Here is an 18,714-nt window from a genome sequence, read left to right as displayed (position 1 = left end):
GCTTCTTCTCCCCCTCCCACATTGCCAACTGGGAATGCGTTGGCAGCAGCCTGCTGGGTCACTGGGGAAATCGGGAGGAAAACCTAGGCCCTGCCTCTTCTCTTCGCGTCCTGGAGCCACAGCGCTCTGTGGGCAACAGCAGATGAGAGCCCAGGGGTCCCGGCTTCCACGCCAGCCGGGCATGTCCCCAGCACTGGGACCCAAAGCTTTCCTTCCTCCTCAAATGCAAGGGCGCTGTCCCTCTATGTGTGTGGACGGGACTTTTTGGAGGGTACCAGCCAGCCCCAGTCTGCTATTAACCTCTGTGTGACTCAGACCAGTCAGCACGAGTCTCTGGGAATCAGTGTCCCTGCTGAAAGGAGTTACTAACCTCCTGGGATTGGTCAGGGGCCACCCAAGTCCCTTTCTTTCTTTGCCCCACCATCATCTCCCCAGAAGCTTTCTGATCACTTACAGGTATCTGCTCAGTGCTTGGTAAAATGCAAACTCTGCAGGGATGGGGAGTTTCGTCTGCTTTGTTCCTTTTTCAGTCTTTAGGACTTGGAGCAGTGCCTGGCACACAGTAGATGCTCAATAAAAATTGTTGAGGAAATGAAAGAGCAAATGCATGAATGCTACTTTGAATGAATGAATAAATGCTACCTTGGTTTCTCCTGGGTCTGAAATCTAAAGATTTGATTCAGGAGGTTGGCTGAAGTGTGATTACAAAAGGCCGAGATAGGCCAAAGAAGAGGCTGCTGAACTGTCCGTCCATCTAAGTCCAACCTCTGGTCTAAAGGGATGTCAGATGGGTGGTGAGAAGGAGGCTATGGCAGAGGCTGTGAGAGCCAAGGAGGAGGGTCCAGGGGAGTTTGGCTCCATGGCTCTCCTCACTTCCGGTCAGGGAGGGTTTGGTTAGAAAGATATTGGGTTGTCGGAAAAGTCATGACGTATTTTTTCTATGCTTTTCATCGCAAAAATGTGTCAATTCTTTTTCAACAGCCCAATATTTGGAGAAGTGAACGGAAATTGGCACATTGGTTCACGGCTCAGCTTGAGATCAGAGTCAAGACTTGACCTGAGGTCCGGCAAGGGTTCAGGCTGAGGCCAAGGTCAGGACTCTTCCAGGGTCAGGACTTGGACTTAGTCTGTGGCCAGAATCAGAGCTCAGTCTGTGGCAGAGATTTGGGCTCAGGCGGGAGACGCTATCAGCATTTGTTCTGGGCAGGTCAGGGCTCAGCCTGTGACCCAGGTTGGAATATAGTCAATGACCAGGTAGGTCCAGACTCAGTATAGAGAGGGTCAGATTTGGGACTCTGGCCGGGGTCCAGGTTCAATATGGGGTTGAGATCAGGAATCAGTGTGAGGCCAGGATTATGGATAAGTATATGTCCAGGATCAAGGTTCAGTCTGAGGTGAGGGTTAGGGCTCAGCTGTGACACAGGCTCAAGGCTCTAGGATTGGGGCTCGGTCTGTGACAGGGTCAGACTTGGCTTGAGGCTGGGGGTCGGAGTTCAGCCTGGAGCAACCTCACACTCTCCCCTTTCTCAGCTCTTCCTTTCCCTTCCCTACTTTAGTAGACCCTCAACTGGAGGAAAAGACCTCCCGGCCTCCTGGTCCTCCTGAGCTCTGTCCTTGGGTGGGGAGAAGCCCCTCCCTTCCCTTCCTCTGCCGGTACCAGCTGTTTACCACCCTTCCTCCCCTTACTGTCTACAGGGCAGCATGTAAACCCTTGCCCCTCCCTTAGGCCAAGAACAGTCCCTGAGGCACCACAGAAGCCCCACTGTCGTGTGAGCAGAGAGGACACAGGGCCTTCCTGCAGGGGGATTTGGAGGTTTGGAAACTAAGACTCACTCCACCCACCAGGGAACAGAGGGGCCTTCTCTGTCCCCTTGACCTCTCACCGGCTGTCATTCTGCATATGTGTGTGCACAGCACCACACTCAGGGACTCTGTGCCACACACACACACACACACACACACACACACACACACACACACACAAATTGCCAAGGACAAAGGCATACAAGACATCCCTCCACAACAGACAGGCGCCTTCTCATGCGTGGGGTTTATACACACCAGCCACCGGCCATCTCCTCCTCCACATGTGCACAATTCCACACACAGGAACACACACCGACACATTAGAAATGTACCCCCCATGCCAGTAGGGGGGTGGGGGAGCGGGTACAGTCTCAAGACACAGAAGGGCAGTTGAAGACAGAGAAGATTTTACACACAGAGGTACACAATGCTTCACAGGCAGTTACAAACACAAAAGCAATTAAGCACCCCAGAAATTCTCTGTCTTCTACACACACACACATACACACACCCCAGAAAAACATCCCATTTGTGAATTCGCCTGATAAAACACTCAACCACGTGGTAGAATTATCAACAAAACTCACTTTTAATGATGGTGTTGACCTGAGGAATCATCAGACAGAGGCTTGTGGCCCAAGGGGCCCACCAGCAAAGAACTGGCCCAGGCCTTGGACCAAGAGGCTCCCGGAGAGAGCCGACCTCTGAGTGGGAGGGGAGGCCAAGCCCTCTACTGCTTTGAGAAAGAAGACTAGAAATCAGCCTGGGGGAAAGAAACATGGTACAAAATACATTCAGAGCCCCCTGGCTGGGCCCTGGGGTGGCCCAGATCCTACACATGAGGAGATCAGGGAGAGAACCACAGAGGCTCTTCCCTGCATGGCCAGGTCCCAAGGGGCGGAATGTATTAGTCATATTCCTCTTAAAAAAATATATCTCTTTACACTCGCCTTCTCCATAGTCTCTTGGCTATTTGGGAACCAGCATGTACCTGCACCCCAAGGCTTCAGAGGGGCTGCTTGGGGTGGGGGCTGCTCCTGACAGAATAGTAAAGAGCTGTGACCTATGGCTTTTGCATCTACATGGTGGAGATTGGTACGGGAGCACAGGTGAGGGCTGGGGGTGAGGCCACTGGTCTCCCAGGTGGGGGAAGCCATGGGATCCTGGATCAATGCTTTCTAAGATCCATCATCAGAGATTCAGGTCCTCAGGAATCCTTTGGTTTGATGTCTCAGCATCAAGGGAGCAGCATTTGCATGGAAATGAAAGGCCATCCCATTCATTTCACTCCTTAAAGGGCCCCCAAGGGAAGCTGGCTCCGTTGGGCTATGATCAAGGAAAGGGGTGTGTGTGTGTCGGGGGTCTCTTTTGGGTTTGGTTCCACCTGATTTGGGGCACCCTTGCTCTCTCACCTGGACAGGTAGGGGTCAGAGGGCAGTGTAAGACCCATGTCGGACCCCACAATGGAGAGATGTGTTATTGGGGCGCTCCTTCTTACTCAGATTCTGCACATGGCGTAACTGTTGGTGTCTGAGGAACCCTGGAAGTGATCCCACGGTTACCTCCTGGATACAGCAGGGGAAGAAAAGGGCAGAATTCCAGCCCTAGAAGTGGACGGGCAACCGGATTGATTCTCAGGAGCAATGTGACCTGGGGGTGGGCTCATGATGCCAGGGACCCCGTGAGGCGGTGACAACGAACCTACTGCGAGCACCAATGCTTCCCCACCCCACCCAGAACGCCCGAAACCTAAGGCTACAGAGAAACTTCCCAGCAATCTTCAAACAAGTGGCCTGGATGAACCTTGGTGCCAGTGCTTCCTGGGTGGAGAAGGGGAGGGGAGGCTATGAAAGCTCAGCCCAGGAGGGTAGAGCGTCTGGGGCTACTTTTTTACAACAGTCCCTTCAGCTCTCGTGTCAAGGTTCTCAACACCTGCGGCGAGGCACCCATGTCTCCAAGACACCCATGAGCCCTCCCTCCCACAAGGGGGAACCCAGAGTGGTGGGGGCAGGGACATGGGAGACAGAAGAGGGTCCATGTGGCTGGGACTCCCCAAATCAGTAGCCTCTTCCATCTCCAACCGGGGGGGGGGCAGTGAGCAGGTGGGGAGTGCCTGGACAATCTCTCCCCTCGAGCCTCCTTTGTCATGCAGGAAACTCATTGAAGGCCAAGAGCAGCCAAGGGGATTGTCCCCTCCCAGAGAGAGGACGGACGGACGGCAGGGGTCCCCAGGGTCTCGAGTCTCCTGCTTGGTCAGGACTCCCAGCCCCGCACCCCAACACATCATCTGGGGTAGTAGTCGTCAGGAACGCCGGTGAGGTTCCTCCCTTTGAGGGCCGCGTCCACCATCTTGATGTAGGCCGAGATGGTTTTCTGCATGTCTGCCGTGTAGGGGTCGTACTCCAGCTTCCGGAGCCCCGAGCGCTTGAAATTACCGTCCTTCTGGCTCTCCACGCAGAGCAGCCGGTCCTCCCGGACGGCCACCCCCAGCAGGCTGACCATCCGGCCCAGCTGGACGAACAGGTCCTGCTTGAGGTCCTCAAAATGGACCACGAGCACTTTCTTGCCAAACTTGAGCCAGTCCAGCGTGTGCGTGGCCCACCACGGGGCGTAGTTCCTCACGAACTCGGGCCACTCTGTGGAGAGAGGAGAGACGGCAGAGTCAGAGGCGGAGGGCTCGAGGGACGCGGGTCTGACGGCGCTGGTGGTGGCTGCAGGTCCTTCACAGCATCCCTTGACGCCATTAAGTCCTTTTTAGATCTGCAGATCCCCTGATTCCTCCCGCCTCAGGGCTGCGTCTTCTGCCTGGAATATCCTTAGCCTTTCCTTCTCTTTGAAGATAACAATGGCATTTGTTTGGCGCTTTACTACACCAAAGAGAGCCTTATATAGAAATGTTTGTTACTAACGTTTTGTGTTTTTTTTTGTTTTTTTTTAGCTGAGCCATCCTGCTACCTGTTGGCAGCTCAGCGGCTGCTCAGCTCAGGCTGGACTCGAACCACTGTTGCTCAGAGTAACGTTTTGTATTTTAATGTATACTTATACAGGGTGCCCAAAAAATGTATACACGTTTTGAGAAAGGAAAAAACGGTATTAAAATTGTAATACTCAATATATACCAATAATCAAAGATGAATACAAGTCATGTGTATACATTTTTTGGCACCCCCGGTATTAATATAGACTATAGGAAATACATTAATATAGCTATTAATTCACTTATGCCTCACAACAACTCTATGAGGCAGGTATCACCATTTTTTTCATTTACTAGAAGAGGAGATTGAGGCTTAAGAGGTTAAGTAACTTGCTTAAGGTCACACAGCTAATAACTGGCAGAGCCAGGATTTGAACCCGCACAGTCTGGCTTCAAAGTCTGGGCTTTCACTACCACATTATCCTGTGTAGTAATAGTTGTCCTGTGTCGTAGTAATAGTATCTGCTTATAGGATAATAACAGGGCCACTGTACAGAGTAAGTGGGTAAAACATATAAAGTTTTTACCATGGTGCCCTGTACCCAGTAGGTGCTCTGTATACACTGGCTATTATTACCATTAGTACCCTGGTCTCAGGTAAGATGCTATCTTTCCTGACTCCCCAGCCTCAGGCAGGTCCCCCCTCTGGACTTCACAGCCTCCGCTGTACCCTCCACGTATGTTATCTGACTGCCCAACATACTGTGGGCTGGGCATAGTAAAGTCAGATTATTTCTATTGTCATCTTTCCACCTTTGTGTTCTACCTTTCTTTCTTTGCTTTGAATTGGAGAATCGCGTACTGTTGCTTTCTGCTGTTTGTTACCTTGCTATGGTAAAATGACAGGATGAATTGTCACCAAAATTGGGAGGGTTGTGTTTGGGATCCTCTGACTTGAAAGACAGGCTACAATAGAATTTCTCGGGGAGCCCTGGAGAGGAACTCAATGAGACAGCCAGCCGGCTCCCTGGGGCTGCTGAAACTGGATAGAAGAAGCCTAAAAGGCAGGGTTACTGGGGGAGAAGACGGGGGTGTCAGGGAGGATGGTGGGGACAGAGAAAGGGATTCCAGCCTTAATTCTGAGCCCCAGCTGGAAAATCACAGGGCAGGCACACCGAAACCCTGAAGCCAGACCCTCTGCTTTTCACAGGGGGACAACACCTCTCACACCCTCCAGGCTTTGTTTATTGAATGAGGGGCTGTAAGTCACCCCAAGCTAGGCTGGGGAGCCCAGCTGGTTCTTAATAACTAAATCCTCATGCCTTGCTGGGTAATGGGGACCCATGATGTCATTTAATCCTAACGACTACCCTGAAGGGAAAGGACTATGGTTCACTTATCACCAGTGAGGAAACTGATGCTCAGAGAGGTGAAGTGACTTGCCCAAGGCCACACAGCCAGGACTCACCATCCAGACCAGGCCTGCCTGGTTCCAGGTCCTGATCTTCCCCAGGCACCAGCAGCCTCCCCCACCACTTCTTCCCACTGCCTTACACCAGCAGGGGCTCAATAAATGGTTGTTGAACTAAATTGAAATTCCCAACTGCCACGTTGCAACGTGATAAAGGACTCCTCTTTCTTTGCAGAACACATCAGAATCTGCGGTGGGGCTCCTGCTCTCCCAGTGGCCCCCTGGAACACCATGGCTACTTGGGAAATATTTATGCTGGTGACAAGGGTATTTTTTATCCTTAAAATATATTATTTACAATGTTATCTGGTTAATTGGGCCCATACTGTTATAATGGCTTAAGACCAGATGTATCTGGGTGATTAGAAAAAACTTAGCATGTGTATACATATAGTCTATTTTACTTTTTAAATTTTTTTTCTTGTTCAGAATTTCCCGACTCCTGAGTCACCTCACAGCACCCCTGGTGATTCAGGACAATTGCTCTTCCCAAGGCAGACGCCCAGGTGCATGCAGATGGCACTCAGACACTCAGTGACCATCTCAAGTGGTAGCTGGGTGGTCCTCAAAGAAAAGGAAGGACCCTTCTACATGGCGGTCCGGGTCCCCCCTAGCTTTAGATGCAGGGGGGATGGAGATGACACGGCATCCTGTTGACTGACTGCAAACCTCCCTGGGATGGGAACATCTGTTGCCTGAGCAGGGCTGTATTGGGCACTTGGCATGCATTATCTCATTCAGTGCCCACAAGAAGACTGGAGAGGAGGAATTATTATACTAGCCCCATTTTGTACACAGGGGAAAGGGGGCTCAGAGGCATAAAGCCACTTGCTGACGGTCACACAGTGGGCATCCAAAGCAGCATTTGAACCCCGGTCTGTCCCAGACTGAGCCAGGTTTCCGCCCTCCTAGCAAACCCTTTGAGAGCTCCTGAGCCGATCAGCTCAGGCATTCTTCTCGCTCCAGACCCTACTCTATTACGGCTCATGTCACCTCCGGGTGTTGTCTAAGACCTGGGGTCTGTTCCCAGATAGCTTTAGAGTCAGACTGCCAGTGTTCAAAACCCAGCTCCCTCTCTCCATTTGCTGTGTGACCTTGGGGACATGAGTCGATCTCCTTGAGTCTCAGTTGCCCATGTGCAAAATGGTGACTGTGCTAAGACCTGCATTCCAGAGGCCGTGCAGATGGAATGGAATCAGATTTGCAAAGACCCTGGCACAGGGCCTGGGATACAGGAGGTGCTTGATACATGTTAGCTCCCGTTACAATTATTCTTGATGCTGGCCACCCCCAGCATCTCCAAGACCCCCCGCAGGCCCCATCATTTTGATCAGAGCTTCCCTCCAACACCATATTTGATACTCAGGGGGTTTCAGCAGCTGATGTTCCTCCCCTGCCCACTGCAGCACAGGTTCCCCACTTGAAGCTCTTCAATGACTTCATTGGAAAGGAGAAGAATAAAAATGAAAAACAAAAGCCCTCGGTTAACTCAGGATTTCCGGTAATTGATTGCTGCCTTTAAATTGGGCAATAAAAGCAGCTGAGCTGTGGACCACCAGTAGGGGGGGGGGCTGGTTCCAGCGGAACTGTCACCCACGTGGGGCTGGCAGGGCATGGGGCTGGCCTCTCTTCGCTCCCATCTTCCTGCCCCTGGGAGGAACTGGGGTCTGATTAATAGCTTAACTGAACTTAATTCCCCACGGAATCATTAAACACGGTCTCTTGTTTCATTAAACAGATCCCGGACAATTCACCTTGTGTAATCATATCACATAAAACTTTGCTTTGGACCCACCCCAGGGAGATTGTAAAATTAACGTGATGGAACAAAAACTCGCGGGTGGGGCGCTATAACTGGGAGAGGACAGGGCAGGGTGGGTGGACATGCTCAACTGCTGGGTGGCCTCTGCTCTGAGGGGGGCGACCCTCACATTCTAGGCTGAGGGCTTCCTAAAGCCGTTCTCAAACTTTCCAGCGCACGCAAAGCTTCCGGGGGAATCTTGTTAAAATGCTAATTACTATCCAGTAGAGCCTGGGGGTATGGGGAGGTGGGGGCTGAGATTTGCTTTTCTAAAAATCTCCCGGGTGAAGCCAATGCTGCTGATCCACAGGCCACACTTGGAACTGCAAGGATTTAAAGGAGTGGTTCTATGAAGGGTGCAGCAGAAACACCGGAGGGATTGCTCAACCACAGATGGCAGGGCCCTGCCTCCCCGCCCCCACCCCCCAGAGTTTCTGAGTCATCAGGTCTGGGGTGGAGCCTGATAATTTGCATTTCCTACCAGTTCCCAAAGGATATTGACATTGCTGGTGCAGGGGCCCTACAGCTAAGGTCTCAAGCTGAAGTGCCTACGGGGGGCCAGATGTTAACAAAATGAGAGGAATGGGCCGGGTGGAGACGGTGGGGCTTGTCTCAGCCTGGGCGCTTGAAGACCTGGGTCAGGTCTGGGAGGAGGCACTGGGAGAAGCACACTCCCCCATCTCAGACTCATGTGGGGACCCCCACTATGAGATGCTTATGCTGGAGCCCCCTCGCTCCCATCCCCTGCAGCCTCTTGGCTCAGCCTGTCTTGGCGCCTCCCTTACCTTTGGGTTTTAAAGCTCCCAGCTGTCTTGAATAAGAAAAAAAAAAGGCAAGGCGGCTCCCGGGAATTAAAGTTGTCTGAACATGAGACAAGAGGCTATGCCAGGAGAGGAGAACCACTGAATGAATATATCAGGAGGTCAGCGACACCCCCAGATAAGAGAGAGTAGCTAATGCCTGGGTTTGAATCCCACCTGGGGCTTTAGCTACGGGACTTGCTCCCTTCCTGGGATGGTTTTCTCACCTGTGAAATGGAATGTTAGGATGATTATGGATGGATACTTTCCTTACCTGCTTGGTAATTAGAAGGTTTAAATGAAATAATAAAGGCTAAGTGCCTGGTCTCCCATGAACTTCCCAAGAGAGACCCTCCCTGTTCACTTGCGGCAGCAGGATGCCTGGGAAGTGGAGGGCCGGGTTCTAGTCCTGCCACTATGTGCCCGAGTGACCTTGGCAGGTTCCTGCCTCTTTATGGGCCCGTTTCCCCATTAATAAACAGGGGATTCATCAGTGGTTCTCAGTCCTGCATGTACAGTGGAAGCAGCTGGGAGCTTTAAAAAGTACTGATGCCCAGGCTCCACTCCAGTAATGGTCCAGAAAATGGCCTGGGCCCTGGGATTTTCCCATACTGCTCTGGGGATTCTGATGTGCAGCCGGGGCTGAGGACCACTGGGTTCAGGGATCTTCCAGGTCCTTTCCAGCTCGACAAGCATAGTCTCTGCTCTCGGGACTGGCTCCTGCCATTTGCATTTGCAGACATCTCAGCCTGCCTCTGACCCGTGTTCACTGTCGATTGTTCTACAAATAAATAATTCAGAGGCCTGTTCACTCCTGGGAACCAGGGAGCAAATGTCACCACCTGTCCAACTTCCACCTCCTCAGAGAGGGAGAGCCAGGCAGTGGAGGGACAGATGGGCCTCCGTGAGGGAAAGGAAACCAGAGACCAGTTGGTCAGGCAGGCCAAGAATTTTAATCAATGACATCACTGTTGAGGGTGTGATTAGTGGATCGCTGAATTAACATCATCCTGCCACGCTCAGGTCCTCTCTGGGGTTTTGGAGTAGCTGGGAGCCAGGGGGAGGGTTAAAAGGAGCAGGAGGGACCGCTGGGCTTGAGGCTGGATGAGCTGGGAGGAGATCACAGTTACAGAGCACCTACTGCGTGTCAGAGGCTCTGGGCTGGGTGATTCACATCCATTGACGTTTCACCTACTCCATTATCATGGGTTAACACAGTGGTTAAGGGCAGGGGCTTTGGAGCAAGACTCCCTGGGTTCAAACCCCAGCTCTACCACTTTCTGGAGACACTCCTTCACCTTCCTGAACTTAGCTTGTCCCCTCAACTTAGCTTGTCCCATCTTTTAAAAAATGCGTTATTTGTGGGTGTTTAAGATACTCATGGGTGTTTCTTGTGATGGTGATAATTGACATGGGCTTTTGAGGCCCAGGGGGGGGGGTTAAACATACCCAAGATGGCCAATGGCAGAAATTGGGTCAGACTCCAAAGTTCTCACCACTGCCCTGGGCTGCCACCCTTCCTTGAAACTTTTATTCACACAGCAGTTATCTACTAATAAGTGTCAGAGTTGAATCTCAAACCCAGGTCATCTTAATGAAGTTCAGTGCTCAGGGGCCATCAGTGTTACTTCCCAGCTGTGTGACCTGGGGCAAGTCACTTAACCTCCCTGAGCCTCCCAACCCAGAGTTGTTGAGGGTTTTCATTAAAATGATGCTCTGTAAGTGATCTCTTGGGACCTCACAGGTGACCTCAGGGCCACTCAGCTGCTGACCTTGAGTTGGGCTGGATTCAGGTCTCCTGACTCCCTTCCAGGAAAGGGCTTTTGAACCTGCTTCAATCAATCCCATAGGAGGGTCTCCATTTCCATAATGAATCACATCTACTGACTTGAAAGGGTTAAATTTTTAGAGCCCTCCCCCCACCCCAACAATCATTATCCCCTACTTTATAGATAGCACAATCTAAGTTCAGGGAGCTGAAGTGGCAGAGCTGGGGTTTGAACCCACACAGCCTTGTTGTAAAACCTCTGTTCTTTACCACTGGTGCTACCATAATAGCCCAGCTCCCAGAGGCTGATGCTGGGGTGTGGGAAGCGCACCTCTCTGGCGATCAGCTGAGGAACGGGAGCCTCACACACATGCCTGTAAGGACGCGTTCCTGAATTCCTCGAAAACAGCGCTGGCCCAGAGCACTGCCCCCGGCCCCACCCAAGGCCCGGCCCCTCCTCTCCCAAACAGTACCTTTGCCCTTCCAGTGGGCATGCGCAGCGAAGCCGATGTGGCCGCCGTATTTGCGGTTGAACTCCGCCATGAGGGCCTTGTAAGGGTTACGGATGAGCAGGATGGCAGCGTCGAAGGCCTCGATCTCCTTCTGGCCGCTCTCGTGTGTCTTGATGCAGATGGTCCTCCCGCTGCGCCAGTGGTCCCTCTCACCTTTAAACCCTTCCCACAACCGAGGGGGTGGGGAACATGGCAGGTAAATTGCGGGAGGCAAGAAGTCCACCGCACCCCCTTCTGAGCCACCTCAGGAGTCCTCATGCCTTCACTCATTAACGACTTCATTTACTCGCATATTTATTGAGCACCTACTGTGTGCCAGGCACTGTGCTGGGAGCTGGGGGTAAAGTGATTTGCATAAAATTCCATGGGTCTTACCGTTTCTGAGAGTCAGATTATTCCAGTAGTGATGCAAATGAATGTAAAGTCACTGTCATGGTTAGTGCTACAGAAGCATTCATGATTGGGTGCCGTGAGAGGGGCCTGACAGTGATGTGTTGGATGATGGAGAATTGATTCCTCTTTGGTTGGAGTCTACATCTCCACCCCACTGATGTTGAACACGGCCATCCGACTTGCTTTGACCAGTGGAATAAGGGTGGAGGTGGGTCTCTGCCAAAGTCTCAAAGTACCCCACATGTTTCTGTTCACTCTTGTGTGCTTATTGCAATCACTATGAGGACATGCCATGGAGGGCTGTTGGTCTCAGATGAGACACATGAAATAGATGTGGGTTCAACCTGGAGTCTGGAGCTGAGCAGCCCAGCCAGCCTAGCCAAGATCACTAACCTGGTCAGGTGGCACGCAGAAAGGTTTTCTGGGGGAAGAAATGCTTAAACTGAGAACTGAAGGATGAGGAGGAATTTACTAGCCCAAGAGAGAAGGGCTAGGTGGTTGGAACAGCAAGTACAAAGGCCCTGTGGTCAGTGGGAAGAGATGTACCACCTCAGAGTGACTGCTAAGTGAGAGCAGAGAGCAAACACCCTCCAGTGTGAGGCTGGAGAGGGTTGTGGGTGATGTGATGAAGAGTTCAGTCCTAGATCAGAAGGAATGTGCAGTCCCTAAAAAGGATTTAAGCAAGAGGTAGGAGAGACTTGATCAGGTTTTCATTTCAAAAACTGAGTAACTGAGAGAAGTTCTGAGTAGCTGGAGAATGGGGGAATGCTTCTATAGCACCAACTCTGTGCTGGACACTGGTCTGAGCCCTCTACATACATTAGGCAACTCAATTCTCTCAACAATCCTATGAGGGATTTTAAAGATAAGGAAACTGAGGCACAGAGACATCAACGAACTTGCCCAAGTTACAGAAGTAGTGAGAGGCAGAGCTGAGATTCGAACCCAAGCCATCCAGGTACCCAAGACTGTGTTCTTCACCATCTAAGCCTCCCATTCTCACGAAAGCTAAGGCATTTGGATGGCATCTTGAAAGCCAAGTCGAAATATTATTGTACTAGTCTTTCAAGGTACTGACTCTGTTCTCAACTCAATGAGTGATCCTGGGCATCATGTCATCAATTTGGACCTCAGTTTCCTCATCTGTAAAATGGAACCATGCAGCTTCTCCTTTACAGGGCTGATATGAGAAATCAATGAGGCACACAGTAAGATTTTAATAAATGGCAGCTAGTGCAGAACAAGTCTTGAGGTGAAATCCTGGGATGAGACTTCATCCTGCCTCATCAAACCTGGAGTAAGTTTTTCCCTCCCTGCCCACTCACAAGAGTTTCAAAGGCTTTGTGCTCTGGGTTTTTATGTGGATTAAGGTGAGGCTAGCATGGTACCTCCTCCTGTTCCCGAACATCCGGGTTCAGAGAGGTGCAGCCCTCCTTGCAGGGCCATGAGGCAGAAGAGCCAGGAATGGAATGTGATTTCCTCAGTCAGATTCCATCCTGGGACTTGCCAAGCTAAGTTGAAAGGATTAGCCTAGCCTTGCAAATTAACACTGGCTGGTACCCATGAGAAAACATTAACTCACAATCTTTGAGGCCCATAGGAAGCACAGTATCCTGGGAAAAATTGCTTCCTGAGGGCAATGAGGAATGGGGTATGGGAACTTGAGAGAGAGCTTGGGACACAAACATTTACCCACAAGGCAGCACTGGAAACAATTTCATGTCATGTGGTCATGCATTCCATTGGTAGAGCTCTTCATGACATGGACAAAGGACTTCTCATCTATGATTTCATTTTATCTTCAGCAAAATCCATTTCACTATGAGCACAGCAATGGTAAAACATAGGCAAGGGGTATGCAAGCACCCATGCAGATTCTCAGAGAAGAAAAATAGATACATGACAGATTAGTCAAACTAGTTTAAATTGGTTCCATGCGTTGTGAGAATCACTTCTCTTTGTTCCACGATGGAGTCAATTTAGCACAGTGTTTATCAAGATCAAAACAGAAAAACTCTGAACATTGGGAGAGATCTGCTCCGGATTCTAGATTTTGGTTGCCTGGGGAGTTAGTCTGTGGAGAGCCCTGTACATGTAGGGAGGTAAGGAAAATTGCATTTAGCGAAATGTCTCCCAGGGAGAGAAGAGTCCCATGTCTGGAAAGCAGGCTTTGAGAAGCCACACAGAACGAGCTTGCCTGAGAAACAACAGATGGTGTTCAACTGTCCCCTAAGGAGGCCACTCTAGGTAACTGCAGAGGAATGAGAGATGCAAGCTTGGGGCCGGAGCGGAATTGCTGAGCTCCGCCACCAGGGGGCGCCCATCTCCACCGTCCTCTGACACAGGACCCAGCACCTCCTTTACATAGTAAATAAGGAACACTTCAATCATTAACTTTGAAGGGTCACAAAGATACAGCTTATTTGGGGTCCCCACATGACCCTCAAACTCTAGGGGCTGGACAATTGTCCTAAAATTTGTAGAAATGACCTTGTGGATTTAGGCCACAGAAAGAACAAGACAGATTTTCTCCTCTTCCTCATACTCCCCAATATTATAGTTGCCTATGCATTTTGCAGTAAGGGAAACTGAGGCACAGAGAAGGCAGTGGCAGAGACTCCACATCTCTGCATGCCCTGGAGCTTACTACGTACGGCAGGAAAGGCCCACTCCTGGCTCTGGACATGGGCACCCTGGAGACTGGTGGTCCTCCAGGAACAATGGGGTTTGTTTTGAGGCAGTCCTCAGAAATTCCTGTCTTGTGTCAGCCAGGCTGAGAGGTTGCCTCATCAATCCCCTGCCCCATCTGTGGGCACCTGGCAGCTAAGAAGGGCCCTGTCCGACTTTGGGCTGTCGTCTCAGCCCCTCGCTACTCAGAGATCCGGGTTCTGGGACCTGACAGGCCACAGAGCTTGAGCCTGGACTCAGGGCTGTGGGGTCCCCAAGATGGGGAGTGAGGCAGAGAATGGACAATAAGTCTAGGGAGAAGGGAAGAGGGATACAAAGGACAGAAACAGGAAGATGTCTGGAGAGAGGGATGGTTAAGACAAAAAGGAGTAGAAAGGGAGAGAGAAACACATAGAAACAAAATAAGGAGACAGAACAGACAGAGACACAAAGATAGAAAATAGAGGGAGACAGAGACACAACAAGACAGAGACACAGAGAAAGAGGGGGAGAGGGAGAGGGAGAGGGAGAGAGAGAAAGAGAGTCAGAAAGAGACAGCTGGGCAGATGGACAGTCACAGAGAAAACCATGTGCCATGGCCAAACTCCCCGGGTCAGGGAAGAGAAGGCAAAACTCAAGTGGGACAGACACCTGGATTCTGGGAGGAAAAGGTTCATTCGTTTGTTTGTTCATTCATTCATTCATTAATGCGATTCCCTCCCTCCTTTACTCAACAGCCCTTTGGTGGGGTGGGTCTTTTGCCAGGATGAAGTAAGAAAAGGTTGCAGAGAAAGTGGAGGAAGATGAGAATGTCAGGCAGCCCTGCAGTTCTAGGAGGGCCCTGGGGGATCACCCACATGACACGTGCTTGTTACAGAGGAGGAAATGGAGGTCTCAAGTGGGGGGGGGCATGACATCAGTTCTCCAGCTAGTTAGTAGCAGGGATGAGGGAGGACATTCTAAAGGGCTTATATACATCAGCTAGAGTCATTGGACAATTAGCTCACACAAAAACACCCCCCTCCGGGCCCATCGCTGAGGCCCCCCCCCACTTGTAATCAATGACCTCCTAAATGTTCCTCCCACTGTCCCCTCCTCCCCACCACCGCTGTTCCCTTGGATGGTCCTGCAGGCTAAATGTCCCCTGTCCTACCTCTGTGGCCAGAGGGGTATTTCACACCACTTCTCTGCTTAAAATTCTCTATACCCCCCTCTCCCCCCCACCAGCCCATTGCCCTCAGGATAATGTGCACAGCTCTCAGAAGGGCATTCCAGGGGCTGTGCCTGGTCCAGTCCTGTCTGCCCCTCCTGCCTCATGCTCGCAGCCCCCACTCTCTTCACCACCCAACACCATCGAACTCTTTTCATTCACCCATCACGCTGTGTCACTCCCTCTCCCCCTTATCTGGTCTCTGTCCATACCACGGCCTCTGCCTGGGGCTCCCTCCTGTCCTTTTGGGGAAGTCCTACCCACCTTCTGTGCACACACCCCAAGACTGAGTTACAAAATATATAAATCACCTGTCATGGGCGCTGGGCCCATCACAGACATTCCATAAATGCCCGCGATTATTAGTATTATTAACGGCGACATGAATACATGAATAATAACAATGGCCATGACGCAGGAATGCCCTGGATACGAGAAAGATAAGAGAACGACATCTACGTCTGCCAGAGACATTGCAAAGGGGATGTGACCTGTGAGGGCGGGGGCAGGTTCCAGGCAGATGAGTGAGAATCAGGGTGGGACAACAGGACTGATGTCCCAAGGAGAGGAGACAGCATGTGCCAATGTCTGGTGTGTTTTTCAACTACAAATTGCTTATTATACCTGGAGTCTGATGCATGAAAGGGGCTGCCACCCAATGGGGGCAAATTGCCCCTCCCTCGGGCACCACACCCCCTCCCCCCATGCTCCAGGACCCATCAGGTTTGAGGATTTCATTAAGTTAAGCATCTCTCAGCTGCAAAGGTGATGGCAGGACGACCTGGGGGTCGGCCAGATTGCCTGATGCTACTGGGGGGGCGGTAGTTCCCTCTTTGCCTGCACCCCACTGTCAGCCCTGAACTCTGAGGGAGAGCTCATTGTTTTCTGCCAGGAAGTATTGGGTTGTCGGAAAAGTCAAGACATGCTTTTTTCTATGTTTTTTGTTGCAAAAATGCCTCATGACTTTTCCAACAACCCAATATTTTTAAGGCCCAAGTCAAAAGCAGCTGCACTCAAAGCTTCGGGGGCCTGTGATGGGCCCCAAACCCCCGCCTTTTCTGTGGGACTTAAGGAAACATGACACAGCCTGAGCCAGGGAGGGTGGATGCTTGCTTTTTCTCTTTCTTTCTCTTCTTTCCTTCTTCCTCCCTTTCTCCCTCCCTCCCTCCCTCCCTCCCTTTTTCCCTCCCTCCCTTTTTCCCTCCCTCCCTTTTTCCCTCTCTCCCTCCCTCCCTCCTTCCCTTCTTTCTTCCCTTCCTTCCTTGTTAAAATTTTAGTAGACACCTCACTCAATTAATTATCAACTCTTGATATTCCCCAAGACTTGAGTATAGAAAACATAGAACAAAGACCAGTTTTTTGAATGTTGTGGGTCTGGAAGTGAGAATACTGGGTTCCTAGCTTAGGGCCAAGGGCCTCACTCTGACTTTGCACCACAATCACCTTCCGGTGGTCACCTGGAGCTTTGAAAAAACACTGGTGCCCTGGCCACTCCCAAGATCCTGATGGAAACAGTCTCAGGGCGGCTTGGGCATCAGGACTTTAAAGCTCCCTGGGCGATTCTAATGTGTAGAGACACATCATGGAAACCAACACGCTTTGACTTGGACAGAATAGTTGACTGTCCTGGTTACATGTCATTTGAAAAATAATGTATGTTTTACAACACAGAATCACACATTACCTCACACACATTGTCTTACTATATTTTTTCGAAATCTCTGTGAGTTCAGTATTGACATCCCCATATTATAGATGAGGAAATGGAAGCTCAGAGAGGTGAAGAATCTTGCCCAAGTTTCCACAGCTGATACGTAACAGAGTCCAGATTGAAAATTCGATCTGATTCCATCTTAGATTCAGTTTCCCTTTTTCTGAAGTTAGGAGGTTGCATTAAATGAGAGATGGTAAAGACCTGGCATGCATGTAGGCTACCATTCCCCTCTTCCCCCTCAACAGGCATCACTAGATTAAGGCATGTTGTTTCTGAGGGGGAACAGAACCTCAGAATCCTTCTTAACACCTGTTATCCTAAAGCAAGGATTCATTGGAACTGACACATGAGATGAAACTACTTTGGATCCCTGAACTAAATGGTCCTCAAGGACCCTTCTATTTGTGACATTCTAGGGTTGCAGCCACAGCCAGGAAGGTTAGAATGTGGACCAGCCACAGGATGCTTTCTGAGCCTGCTTTCTCCAGCCACTGCCCCAGGACATGCCAGAGACATTCTGGAATGTGCTTGGGATCCTCCCAGTGACTTCCATAAAGCCAGCACAGCTTAGGTTAAGAGCAGAGATACTGTTGACAGCAAGGCCTGGGTTCAAATCCTGGTATAAACATGCAACAGCTTGGAGCCCCATCCATAAGAGAAGCTCAACAAATGATTGCTTAAGTCAAAACTGAAAATTCATACATATACAGAAAGTCAGGACTCTAAGGCGGACCCCTGCCCCTACCCCTTGCCACCCTTTGACCCCACCCTTTGACCTGTCCCTTTTTACCCTCAGACAGACATAAGCCCTGGCTCTCCCTGAGCTGGGGTTCAGGGATGGCTTCTTGTCACCACCAAGCTGCTCCTGGCCAGTGCCTGGCACCCAGACCATAGCATGCACAGCCTACATTTATTGAACACTTACTGTGTGTTAAGCATGTTACATATGCCAACTCATTAACCTTCACAACAACCTCACCAGGTACATACTGTTATCTCTAATTTGTGCATGGTGACACAGGATCAGAGAGGTATAGTAACTTGCTCAAAGTCACACAGCTGAGAAGCAGTCATCATCTGGTTTGCAGACACAAAGACTCATGGCCTAGGGCCGCTCCACATGGAGACTGAAAATCCCTCCCATGCAGAGCCCCTGCTTCACTGATACCTGCCCCCCACCTCCGCCTTGTCTGGAAGAGGGCTTCACACTCCATGGGCATTTCATCCAAGATTTCCACTTCCTCAGTAAGAAACGCCAGGGATTTCTTGCCTATGTGGTGAAGTAATAAGAGTGTGGGCTTTGAAACCAGGAAACGCTAGGATGCAACTGCCAATCAGCCCACTGAAAAAGATCGGCGTGACTCTGGGTAAGTGACTTCTCCTCTCCAGGCCTCAGTTTTTATATCTGGGAAATGGTACCGTCACCCTACCTCCCAGGTTTACTGTGCAGTGTTAAATAAAAATGGAGCACCTGGCACAGCTCTTGGCACCTAGATGGCCAAGAGAACACCTGTGGCAATCTGACCTACACGAAGTATGTGGCACACAGTTGGCACTCCATAAATGCCTGTTGGGAAGCCAAGCTTAGGAAGTGCATCAGAACATAGCGGTGCTCAGTAAACATCTGTGAATGAAGTGAAAATAAAGCCCCCGCA

The 18,714-nt window shown here is 50.7% G+C and overlaps 1 protein-coding gene across 1 annotated transcript in view; it reads right to left on the bottom strand.

Moving 5' to 3' along the window:
• Positions 1-2,371: 2,371 nt before the first annotated feature.
• The window catches only part of WSCD2 (WSC domain sialate O sulfotransferase 2), a 129,746-nt gene continuing 113,403 nt past the window's right edge, over positions 2,372-18,714 (bottom strand). Inside the window, exons 8-9 of the mRNA XM_019632837.1 lie at positions 11,037-11,237; positions 2,372-4,442 (exon numbers count right to left, since the gene is read on the bottom strand). Of these exons, the coding sequence (XP_019488382.1) occupies positions 4,090-4,442; positions 11,037-11,237 (554 nt within the window). The 3' untranslated portion in view covers positions 2,372-4,089. The remainder of the gene's footprint in view (positions 4,443-11,036; positions 11,238-18,714) is intronic.

The sequence above is a fragment of the Hipposideros armiger genome, unplaced genomic scaffold, assembly GCF_001890085.2.
Source record: "Hipposideros armiger isolate ML-2016 unplaced genomic scaffold, ASM189008v1 scaffold_1185, whole genome shotgun sequence".
NCBI classification, from domain to species: domain Eukaryota; kingdom Metazoa; phylum Chordata; class Mammalia; order Chiroptera; family Hipposideridae; genus Hipposideros; species Hipposideros armiger.
This window is presented reverse-complemented; position numbering and strand designations above follow the sequence as displayed.